Source organism: Eubalaena glacialis, chromosome 6, assembly GCF_028564815.1.
Source record: "Eubalaena glacialis isolate mEubGla1 chromosome 6, mEubGla1.1.hap2.+ XY, whole genome shotgun sequence".
Classification (NCBI taxonomy): Eukaryota; Metazoa; Chordata; class Mammalia; order Artiodactyla; family Balaenidae; genus Eubalaena; species Eubalaena glacialis.
This window is the reverse complement of record NC_083721.1, coordinates 147,811,253-147,823,906: the sequence shown is the minus strand read 5'-3', so window position 1 is coordinate 147,823,906 and position 12,654 is coordinate 147,811,253. Positions and strand designations below refer to the sequence as shown.

The following is a 12,654-nucleotide window of genomic DNA, read 5'->3' as shown; positions in this document are numbered from 1 at the left end:
TTCCCTAGCAATGGAATCAACGTATTTTTTATTCTTTGTTCCTCTCATTGTGGTGGATTAAAAAAAAAGAAGGTTGAGCTTTTCCAGAACCTCTTTGGATATTCTGAACCAGAGGGGACTTATAAATGAAATAATTCCAGAATATGTTCCTGCTAAATTGCATTCTTGTAATTATAAGAATGGAATGTCTCTGTGGAAGCAACATAAACAGCTAAAGAGTTTATCAACTTATTTTTTTCTCTCCATGATATTGTGTTAGCCATTAGCTGATTTCTGAGATTTTAGGGTCAAACAAGGTCATGGATATATATGAATGAATATCTTTTGCAAAGCATGACCTGTGACACAGATAATACATATTTTAAATGATTTATTTAAAGCTCACTATTACTTGTGGACAGGTTAAACTGCACCACTGATTTCAACCAAAACTTATTTTACTTCTGAGTTTTCTAAAGAGGCGCCAACCAAAATTTTATTTTGGTTCTTTAACTTTTCATCAAAAGAGAAATTGGAAAAAAAAAAAAAAAAAAAAGAGACAGAGAGAGAGAGAAATTGGTAGCAATACTAAATTCATGACAGGTCTATCACCAAAGTTTTATGAATGCCGTCTCTAAGAAAGTATACAACCAGGTGGACAATAAAATAAGTTTATGGTGTCCTCTGGTGAATGGAGACTTATTATATTTTGCTTTTATCTCTGTTTTAACATTGGCCCTCTATTTCCTGACTCATACTACTTTTTATTTAATTGGTTTGCTGTTTCAAACTGGCTGTTGTTGGCCTTGTAGCTGGTGAAGAACATTTCAAGAGGGAAGTAAAAAGTGGGAAAAAAATACTGTTTTTGTTAATTTGGCTCCAGATGATTAGCCAATCAGGAGAGCCAGGAGAGCTAATGGTTTTTTTGGTATGGTTAATTAAATCCTGTGCTGATGGCTTCTGTTTTAGGTATTAAGTCACCCACCTTGTTAGTAGATACTCTGCTCCAATAGCATTGGATTTAGCAGTGGAGAATCATTTTTTAAATGTTGACCTTTGTTCAGGTAACTGATGAAGGGCAAGATGATGGTCTGTGTGCAGTTGACGAGAACTGATCGTGAGATTTGTAAAGATAATTTGTATGGGATCTCACTCTACTTTGTTTTAAAAACAAGATGGCAGGCAAGGAAGTGACACAGACAGGAGCCTTTCTTCACTTTTCTTTTTTCTTTTTCCTTTTTAAAAATTATTATTATTATTTTTATTGGAGTATAATTGCTTCACAATGTTCTGTTAGTTTCTGATGCGCAACGAAGTGAATCAGCTCTATGTCTCTATGTATACATAGATCCCCTCCCTCTTGGACCTCCCTTCCACTCCCACCATCCCACCCATCTAGGTCATCACACAGCACTGAGCTGAGCTCCCTGTGCTATATAACAGGTTCCCACTAGCTATCTACTTTACACATGGTAGTGTATATAAGTCAATCCTAATCTCCCAACGTTCCCACCCTCCCCTTTCCCCCCTGTGTCCACATATCTGTTCTCATCAGATATCATATCTGTTCTCATCAGAAACGCATCATATCTATGTCTGCGTTTCTATTCCTGCCCTGCAAATAGGTTCATCTGTACCATTTTTCTAGATTCCACATATATGCATTAATATACGATATTTGTTTCTCTCTTTCTGACTTACTTCACTCTGTGTGACAGACTCTAGGTCCATCCACATGTCTGCAAATGAACCAGTTTCATTCCCTTTTATGGCTGAGTAATATAACATTGTATATATGTACCACATCTTCTTTATCCATTCATCTGTTGATGGACATTTAGGTTGCTTCCATGTCCTGGCTATTGTAAATAGTGCTGCAATGAACACTGAGGTACATGGGTCTTTTTGAATTATGGTTTTCTCAGGGTATATGCCCAGTAGTGGGATTGCTGGGTCATATGGTAGCTCTAGTTTTAGTTTTTTAAGGAATGTAAAATGGCTGTATCAATTTACATTCCCACCAACAGTGCAGGAGGGTTCCCTTTTCTCCACCCTCTGCAGCATTTATTTTTTGTAGATTTTTTGATGATGGCCATTCTGACCAGTGTGAGGTGATACCTCATTGTAGTTTTGATTTGCATTTCTCTAATAATTCGTGACGTTGAGCATCTTTTCATGTGCCTCTTGGCCATCTGTATGTCTTCTTTGGAGAAATGTCTATTTAGGTCTTCTGCCCATTTTTGGATTGGGTTGTTTGTTTGTTTGACATTAAGCTCCATGAGCTGTTTGTATATTTTGGGGATTAATCCTTTGTCCATTGCTTCCTTTACAAATATTTTCTCCCATTCTGAGGGTTGTCTTTTCATCTTGTTTATGGTTTCCTTTGCTGTGCAAAAGCTTTGAAGTTTCATTAGGTCCCATTTGTTTATTTTTGGTTTTATTTTCATTACTCTAGGAGGTGGGTCAAAAAAGATCTTGCTGTGGTTTATGTCAAAGAATGTTTTTCCTATGTCTTCCTCTAAGAGTTTTATAGTGTCCAGTCTTAAATTTAGGTCTTTAATCCATTTTGAGTTTATTTTTGTGTATGGTGTTAGGGAGTGTTCTAATTTCATTCTTTCACATGTAGCTCTCCAGTTTGCCCAGCACCACTTACTGAACAGGCTTTCTTTTCTCCATTGTATATTCTTGCCTCCTTTGTCATAGATCAGGTGACTATAATTGTGTGGGTTTATCTCTGGGCTTTCTATCCTGTTCCATTGATCTATATTTCTGTTTTTGTGCCAGTACCATCCTGTCTTAATATCTGTAGCTTTGTAGTATAATCTGAAGTGAGGGAGCCTCCAGATCCATTTTCCTTTCTCAAGATTGCTTTGGCTATTTGGGGTCTTTTGTGTTTCCATACAAATTGTAAAAACTTTAGTTGTAATTCTGTGAAGAATGCCATTGGTAGTTTGCTAGGGATTGCATTGAATCTGTAGAATGCTTTGGGTAGTATAGTCATTTTCACAGTATTGATTCTTCCAATCCAAGAACATGGTATATTTCTCCATCTGTTTGTGTCATCTTTGAGTTCTTTCATCAGTGTTTTATGGTTTTCTGAGTACAAGTCTTTTGCTTCCTTAGGTAGGTTTATTCCTAGGTATTTTATTCTTTTTGTTGTGTTGGCAAATGGGATTGTTTCCTTAATTTCTCTTTCTGATCTTTTGTTGTTAGTGTATAGGAATGCAACTTTTTCAAATACATTGATTAGGTCTATTAGTTTTCTGGTGGCATTTTTAGGATTTTCTATATTTCTGTCATCTGCAAACAGTGACATATTTACCTTCTTCTTTTCCAATTTGTATTCCTTTTATTCCTTTTTCTTCTCTGATTGCCATGGCTAGGACTTTCAAAACTCTGTTGAATACTAGTGGTGAGAGTGGACATCCTTGTCTTGTTCCTCATCTTAAAGGAAATGCTTTCAGTTTTTCACCATTGAGAATAATGTTTGCTGTGTGTCTGTCGTATATGGCCTTTATTATATTGAGGTAGATTCCCTCTATGCCCACTTTCTGGAGAGTTTTTATCATAACTGGGTGTTGAATTTTGTCAAAATTTTTCTGCATCTATTGAGATGATCATATGGTTTTTATTCTTTAATTTGTTAATATTGGTGTATCACATTGATTGATTTGCATATATTGAAGAATCCTTGCATTCCTGTGATAAATCCCACTTGATCATGGTACATGATCCTTTTAATGTGCTGTTGGATTCTGTTTGCTAGTATTTTGTTGAGAATTTTTCCGTTTATGTTCATCAGTTATATTGGTCTGTAATTTTCACTTTTTTGTGATATCTTTTTCTGGTTTTGGTATCAGGGTGATGGTGGCCTCATAGAATGAGGTTGGGAGTGTTCCTTCCTCTGCAATTTTTTGGAAGAGTTTGAGAAGGATAGGTGTTAGCTCTTCTCTAAATGTTTGATAGAATTCGCCTGTGAAGCCATCTGGTCCTGGGCTTTTGTTTGTTGGAAGATTTTTAATTACAGTTTCAATTTCATTACTTGTGATTGTTCTGTTTATATTTTCTAATTCTTCCTGGTTCAGTCTTGGAAAGTTGTACCTTTCCAAGAATTTGTCCATTTCTTCCAGGTTGTCCATTTTATTGGCATATAGTTGCTTGTAGCAGTCTCTTATGATCCTTTGTATTTTTGCAGTGTCAGTTGTAATTTCTCCTTTTCTCCTTTTCTCCTTTTTCATTTCTAATTTTATTGATTTCAGTCCTCTCCCTTTTTTTCTTGATGAGTCTGGTTAAAGGTTTATCAATGTTGTTTATCTTTTCAAAGAACCAACTTTTAGTTTTATTGATCTTTGCTTTTGTTTTCTTCATTTCTATGTCAGTTATTTCTGCTCTGATCTTTATGATTTCTTTCCTAATACTAATTTTGGGGTTTTTTTTTTTGTTGTTGTTGTTCTTCTTTCTCTAGTTCCCTTAGGTGTAAGGTTAGATTGTTTATTTGAGATTATTCTTGTTCTTGATGTGAGATTGAATTGCTATAAACTTCCCTCTTAGAACTGCTTTTGCTGCATCCCATAGGTTTTGGGTTATTGTGTTTTCATTGTCATTTGTTTCTAGGTTTTTTTTTTATTTCTTCTTTGATTTCTTCAGTGATCTCTTGGTTATTTAGCAGTGCACTGTTTAGCCTCCATGTGTTTGTGCTTTTTACAGCTTTTTTCCTATAATTGATTTCTAATCTCATAGCATTGTGGTCGGAAATGATGCTCGATATGATTTCAGTTTTCTTAAATTTTCCAAGGCTTGATTTGTGACCCAAGATGTGATCTATCCTGGAGAATGTTCCATGTGCACTTGAGAAGAAAGTGTTTTCTGCCATTTTCCAGTGGAATGTCTTATAAATATCAGTTAAATCTGTCTGGTCTATTGTGTCATTTAAAGCTTGTGTTTCCTTATTTATTTTCTGTCGGGATGGTCTGTCCATTGGTGTAAGTGGAGTGTTAAAGTCGTCCACTATTACTGTGTTACTGTCAATTTCCCCTTTTATGACTTTTAGCATTTGCCTTATGTATTGAGGTACTCCTATGTTGGGTGCATAAATATTTACAATTGTTATATCTTCTTCTTGGATTGATCCCTTGACCATTATGTAGTGTCGTTCCTTGTCTCTTGTAATAGTCTTTATTTTAAAGTCTATTTTGTCTGATATGAGAATTGCTACTCCAGCTTTCTTTTGATTTCCATTTGCATGCAATATCTTTTTCCATCCCCTTACCTTCAGTCTGCATGTGTCCCTAGGTCTGAAGTGGGTCTTTTGTAGACAGCATATATACAGGTCTTGTTTTTATATGCATTCAGCCAGTCTGTGTGTTTTGGTTGGAGCATTTAATCCATTTACATTCAAGGCAATTATTGATGTGTGTGTTCCTACTACCATTTTCTTAATTGTTTTGGGTTTGTTTCTGTGGGTCTTTTTCTTCTCTTGTATTTCCCACCTAGAGAAGTTCCCTTAGCATTTGTTGTAAAGCTGGTGTGGTGGTGCTGAATTCTCTTAGCTTTTGCTTGTCTGTAAAGCTTTTGATTTCTCCATTGAATCTTAATGAGATCCTGCTGGGTAGAGTAATCTTGGTTGTAGCTTTTCCCCTTTCATCACTTTAAATGTATCCTGCCACTGCCTTCTGGCCTGCAGAGTTTCTGCTGAAAAATCATCTGAAAACCTTATGGGAATTTCCTTGTATATTATTTGTTGCTTTTCCCTTGCTACTTTTAATATTTTTTCTTTGAATTTAATTTTTGTTAGTTTGAGTAATATGTGTCTTGGTGTGTTTCTACTAAGGTTTATCCTGTATGGGACTCTGCACTTCCTGGACTTGGGTGGCTGTTTCCTTTCCCATGTTAGGGAAGTTTTTGACTATAATGTCTTCAAATATTTTCTTAGACACCTTCTCTTTCTCTTATTCTTCTGGCACCCCTATAATTCGAATGTTGGTGCATTTAATGCAGTCCCAGAAGTCTCTGAGACTGTCCTCAATTCTTTTCATTCTTTTTTCTTTATTCTGCTCCATGGCAGTTATTTCCACTATTTTATCTTCCAGCTCACTTATCCGTTCTTCTGCCTCAGTTATTCTGCTATTGATTCCTTCTAGAGTATTTTTAATTTCAGTTATTGTGTTGTTCATCACTGTTTGCTTGTTCTTAAGTTCTTCTAGGTCCTTGTTAAACATTTCTTTTATTTTCTCCATTCTGTTTCTGAGATTTTGTATCATCCTTACTATCATTACTTTGAATTCTTTTTCAGGTAGGTTGCCTATTTCCTCTTCATTTATTTGGTCTTGTAGATTTTTACCTTGTTCCTTCGTCTGTAATATATTTTTTTGTCATCACATTTTTTTTTTTGGTGGGTGGGGCTGTGTTCCTGTCTTGCTGGTTGTTTGGCCTGAGGCTTCCAGCATTGGAGTTTGCAGGCAGTTGGGTAGAGCCGGGTCTTGTTGCTGAGATGAGGACCTCTAGGAGGCCTCACTCTGATTAATATTCCCAGGGATCTGAGGTTCTCTGTTAGTCCAGCGGTTTGGACTCAGAGCCCCCACCCCAGGAGCTTGGGCCCAACCCCCAGCTTGGGAACCAAGATCACGCAAGCCAGGTGGCACAGCCAAACAAAAAAAGGAATAGAACAATAACAAAGAATAAAAGTAAAATAAAATTAGAAAAATAAAAAATATATTATAAAAAATAAATGTATAAATGAAACAACAACAAGGTAGAAGAGAACCACAATAGCAAAAAAAAAAAAAAAAAAAAAGGCCGGAAAAGGCCTTGGCTGTGGGAAGTGGAGTTTAGGTGGGGGCAGGGCCTAGGCAGGGCGGGGGCTAGGCGGGGGCGGGGCTTAGGTGGGGTGGGGCTTAGGTGGGCGGGGCTTAGGTAGGGCAGGGCTTAGGTGGGGGGCAGACCTAGGCTCAGGACCCAAGCAGCCAGAAAAGGCCCTGGGGGTGTGGGGGGCAGGGCTTAGGCTCAGCACCACACAGCTGGAGGGGGCCTCTGTGTGTGGAGGTTTAGTCCAGGACCCGAGTGGGCAGAGGAAATGCTGGCCATGTTCCCTTCTGATCCTCCAATACCCAGAACATCTCTCCATGTCCCCCTGATCCCCTCGTAGTGAGTGGGCCCCTCCCCTCCCCCAGCTGCCCCTCAGGTGTGTTGGTCCCTTCCCGCCTCTACTTCTCCTCCCCTCTCACTCCGCTCCACATCCTACCCACTCACTCGGGGGTTCCCCCTGTCCCCTTAGGTGTCTGAGGTCCTGCACCAGCACCTGGTAGGTGCTCTAGTTGTCAGGAGATGCAAACTTCGCATCCTCCTACGCTGCCATCTTCTCTTTTCTGTCTCCTAGAATTCTTTTCCATGAGAAAGGAATAATTCTAGTGCATTTTGTTTTCCTCATGCTTCTTGGATTCTCACCAGCAGGTTTTTACAGTCCGTTGCTTGCCTCTCAGATTAGAAGAATGCTGGCATATTTTAACAGTTTCCTAGGATTCAAACAGCCTTTAATTAACAGCCAATTGATGTTTTGGAACGTTACCAAAGTATGAGAGACATAACAGGGAGATGGGCTCCTTTCAGCTTCTGAATGCAGTGGAATCCTAGAACAGGGGGCAGAGGTGGGAGTCCCTTGCAAACAGCCTTTGCCCACTGGTATGCAAAGGAGCTGTGTGTGTTGCCATAATATTCCATTGCCTGCTCATTGGTGACCTTCTAAATTCCACCTATTCATGACTGGGAAGGAAGGAGGCAGCTAGTCTTGAATGTTTAAAGCCACAGGGGTGCTAAATAGCTCAGGGATCACATGATATGTAGCTGGATTTGCTGGTTTTAACCCTCCAGTTGCCAGGGAAGTAAGGTACAGCTGCCTGCATTTGCGGTTAAGTTTCTTTTCTGTGCCAGGTTCATGTCATCTTGCTGCCAGAGTTTTGGATGCGGTGGAAAAGAGCAGTTCTTTAAAAGAATCCCTCAGACTGCATGCATATTTTGAGCAGGAGTTAGTTTTCAAAGAGGGATGGGGGAGCATTGGAGGGGTTTTCCCTTTGAATCAAGGGATGTTGCTTATAGATTTGTAGCTGACTCAGTCCAGGGTTGTAGGCAGGAAAAGAAGGATGGATTGGGGAGTATGAAATGTTTGAAATGTTAACAATTCCTTACGTAACCAGATAGTTATAATCCAAGAGGGAAAAAGGAGCAGCTCAACTGGTTTTCTCTGCTTAATGGCACATCTGCTCGTTGGCCGGTTCCCAGTTGAGGTCAATACACTCCATGTCTTGTTTTTTCCAGTGATCCATAAAGCTGGCCTTTTGGTCTCAAAAGAGACCTTGGTGTTTGTGTGTTGTGTGTTTTATATGCACCATGTCCCTGATCGCTCCCTTTGTTCTCCTCTGTGCAGGTGGTACATGCCAGAGCCCCGCTCTCCCAGCCCTGGTCCGTCCACCAGCCCCTCCTTTGCAACCATCGCTGGATATTAAACCGTTTCTTCCCTTTCCTCTTGACACTGCGGCCGCAGTCAACCTCTTCCCCAATTTTAATGCGGTAAGTCCCACATCATCTGCATATGCCAGGGTGGTAGGTACTGGAAAACCTTAAGGGCCAGGAGTGAGCTGCTCATTACCTCTCATTTACTCTATGCTTTGTTCCATAGCTTGTCTGAAAGCACGACAAGGTTAGTTGTCTGCCTGGTTGTGTAAGGTCCCCAGGGCCAGGCTCCTTCAAAGGGAAAATGAAAAGAGAGGTAATCTGATTAGGTTGATCATGAATTCATGTCTCCCTTTTAGTGTCTTTTTGGACAACACTAACCATTTTATTAGTTTCTTTTCCATGCCAAGTTCAATTTAATTGAAATTTAATGAATGTGTTAGAGAGCATTCAAATTCAAGTAGATGTCTAAAAACTTAAACATGTGTTTTTCTCTCTGGGCCTTCTACTTTAATTTTCAAATCTGTTATTTCTTTTCTGATTTAATAAACAGGACCCTTATAATCACACTAGAGATACATTCCATGTATACAGCACATTTTCCCTCTTAACTTAAAACAGTGTAGGGTTCTGGTACCAAGAATTTTCATTTTTTTTTCTTCCTGCTCAGGCACAGTTCCTCAACTTAAGTCTTTCTTAAATGACCTTGTTTTGGGGGCTTTGTCAACAGCCTTCTCAACAAAAGTTCAATACTTACTTACCCCTGTTTTCACTCTTAAGCATGTCTTTATAAGTGGACAGATTCCTCATATTTATCATCATCTTTTTTTGTACAAGCAGTGAGAATATTCCTAGGATGGAAATAGAAATAAGGGTTGAAAAGGTTAGAAGCCAGTAAGTGGCATTTGTTTCTAATATCATCCGATTCAGCTTTCAACAGTTGTTATAATGCAGGTCTGAGTTTATCAATGACAGGACATGTCAACACAACCAAGGTGAAGGGGATTAGGACGCAAGGTCTCTGAATGCCCAGTGAGCTAAATAAAACAGATTTCTTACTGCAATATCTTACCCCCATGATGGATTTAAAAATATCTGTCCACAATTAGATCCTTCTCCTTCAGGAGACAGAAGTGGGTCTTATTTATTTTAATCATGCTTTGTCATGGGGACTTTGGACCTGCCAAGGAGATGGTATGGTTACATGCTAGCCTTTACTAAAGGACAAGGGAAAATCACAGTGATTTCTTTGCTTTTGGGAGCATGAAGGATTTTCCATAGGAATATTATTTTGAAATTGATGGAACCTAAATAGAGCAGCATAAAGATCATATTTCCAAAGTAGAGGTTTCTGATTCTAGGTATTTCAATAAGAGTAGAGGGAAAAATGGCTCAGAATCAAATTTCCTGATTCTTGAATGAACACAGTAAAGTCCCTGGGTTTCCTCTCTCTGAGCTCTTTGCCTGCTCCACTGTTAAGTGGCTTCTTGGCACCATTTTGCTTCCCGCCTCCCGGAGATGATCCATCAGGGTGCTTTACCTGGCCTCTGAGACTACTTGGCCTCCTGTCACTCACGTGTCATATCAGCTTTAGAGAAGCTGAGGTACAATTCCTGGAAGGTTGTAAAAGGCTGGGTTTTAAACTTTTGATTTGCCCTTTGGGAAACATTAAAAGCAAAATGATTAATTTGATTGACAATGAGTATTATTTGTCATAAAACAAAGATGAGTGATATATTGAGCCATAGGACACTGAACAAATGTCTTTATCCTCTTTGGTACTGTTTCCTCATCTTTAAAATAAAGGGAGTGGACCTGATAATCTCTTCCTTTGGGGTTATCCCCTTCAAAATAGTTGAGCTTTTGTGGGCAAAGACAGCATGGCATGGTGATCAAGTTGGACTCTGAGGTAGACTGACTGGGTTCAAGTCAGAGCTGCTACTCACCATCATCATGACCTTGGGTGAGTCACATAATCCTTACGTATCTCGATATCTTTGTTTGTAAAATGGGACTAATAACCTACTTTGTAGGCTTGTGGTCATGATTATGTGGGTTAAATCATTTAGAACAGGGCTCAGCGTTAACAATCACTGTTTTAATGACAGGTATTCTATTCATAAATAGCCTGTCAATCCTTCTTATTTTGAATTTGGAAGTTCATTGACTAACTGATTGCCAAAGTTTTACTTGATTCTTTTTCTTCTATGATCAATTTGGACTTGTGTTGTTATTCGTTCCATTTAAACCAAGAGACCCTCTGTTCCTCCACCTGTTGGCTAGTTCCTTCTAGTGCCGGTCAAGCTGCAGCCAGTCATGGATTAAGCCATTCTTTGTTTCCAACTGAGTGGAATGGTTGCAAAGCCCCAAATCTGGTAGTTTTGGACTGAGAATTAGGATATAGAGCATCTCTTTAAGTAACAGCCTGAGTTCTTGATTTTGTAGCAGGTGTGATTCTCAATCTACAAATTCAGGGTGTATTAAATGTAACATTTTATTGCTGTAAGTTGATTTTATTTCTGGCTCAAAAGCCCATTCCATTAGTCTGTAGGGAAGTGAAATTTAATTGTTTCAGGATGTGCTAAGGCTCTAGAATCTAACAGATTATCCACCCAGCTTTTGGTGGGAGACTTCCTCTGTTCATCAAGTTATGTGTCCACATAGGCAATCATGGTATGATGAGCCCCTAGTGAGTATGGCCTTTTAGGCCCAAACTCTTGACTTTGGACACACAAACTGGTGAGGCTTTAGTGGTGCCTCCTGCCTAGATGTGCCACACCGCTATTACCTCTTTCCCACCCCACAGTCTTCTTTCATCTGACCTTTTGAAACAAAGTCCATGGTGATCAGAAACTGTTTTCCTGTTATATTTCTTCTCTGAGGATATGAGTATAGAATGGTCTATTTGGGACGAAGTGTGGCAGAATGGTAAAGGAAAGAAATTTCAGTATATACATGTAACAAAATACATACGTGAATATCTGAGATTATTGTCCTTAAATAAGAGTATAAACCATTGGGTTCAGATGTGAGTCAGGAAGAATCATGAAACATCTGTTAAAAAAAACACACACACAGTTAGGAGAGAAAGAAAAACAGATGTAGGATATGACCTGGGCTATGGCTATATAAAAGGACATTCAATAAAATCATTAGAATCCCTTCATATACTTAAAGCCAACTTTTAAGGAATAGCAACAGAAGCCATTCCCTTGACTTAGGGATGTTGTATCTCTGGTTGTTCCAGTAGCTTTCAGACAAGAGAAATTTTCCTTTAATTCCTCATATACCCCTACTCTATCCTTCATTCTCTTCACTGGAGTTTCAGTGCTTAGGACCATTCTTATCTCAGTGATCCCATTCTGTGTGTGCATTTCTTGAAAGGAACCAATCCTGGAAATAGGTAAATGGTATTTAGTAATGAAATATTTCTTTTCTAAGTAGTATGAGCTTGGTCCATTCAGTCAACTGCTAGTTATCAAGCATCTTCTATGTGCTAGGAATAGTGATAAGAAAATTTATGTTATGACCTCTGCCATGAAATAATTTAGTTTATAAAGGAGAAGCTGACAAATAAAGAAATATTTGTAAATATGGGTGCTTTTATAGAGAATGATGTCTAGGATAGAATGGCTGCTCAAGGACGGGAGTGAAAGGCTATCCTTATGTTTGTCTTAGTGAGGGATTGATGAGAAAAATAGAAACTATTCTAGGCATGCTAACAGGAAGGGAATTAATAGAAGAATTTAGATGCTTAAAAAACATTTGGATGTGTTGGGCAAGCAAAGGTCAGGGAAGGCTGTTGCTGCTCTTGGTTTTTCTACTTGCTTTCATGGAGTCGGGAAGTTGCAGAAATACAGGATGCCCAGTAATCCCAGTTACTTTCATCCAAATCCCATGATTTTGGATTTTTTTTAAAAAAGAGAACAATAAATTATAATCCATTGAATAAAATATGAATCCATGATTCCACACAGATATAATTAAACAGAGAGAAGGTAAAGCTTTTACGTCCAGTAGAATGCCCGTGAATAAATGTAGGAGGAAAAATGAAAATAAAAAATTGGCATTTGGCAAACATTAAAGTTATTCAGCCAAGGGACATATAGGGAACAGGATATTTACACAGTCTCCAGATATTTCCACACAAATACTTATTAATTACAAAGAATAAAAGGAACTTTACAGTGGAGAAAGCTAGCAGGCACCATCTTACTCAAATGATCAGTG

The 12,654-nt window shown here is 38.7% G+C and overlaps 1 protein-coding gene across 3 annotated transcripts in view; it reads left to right on the top strand.

The window, feature by feature from the left end:
* ZNF385D (zinc finger protein 385D) overlaps window positions 1-12,654 on the top strand; it is a 933,934-nt gene that overhangs the window by 699,417 nt on the left and 221,863 nt on the right. For all 3 annotated transcript variants that reach the window (XM_061193710.1, XM_061193711.1, XM_061193713.1), the window contains one exon: window positions 8,399-8,541. In XM_061193710.1, the coding sequence (XP_061049693.1) occupies window positions 8,399-8,541 (143 nt within the window). The remainder of the gene's footprint in view (window positions 1-8,398; window positions 8,542-12,654) is intronic.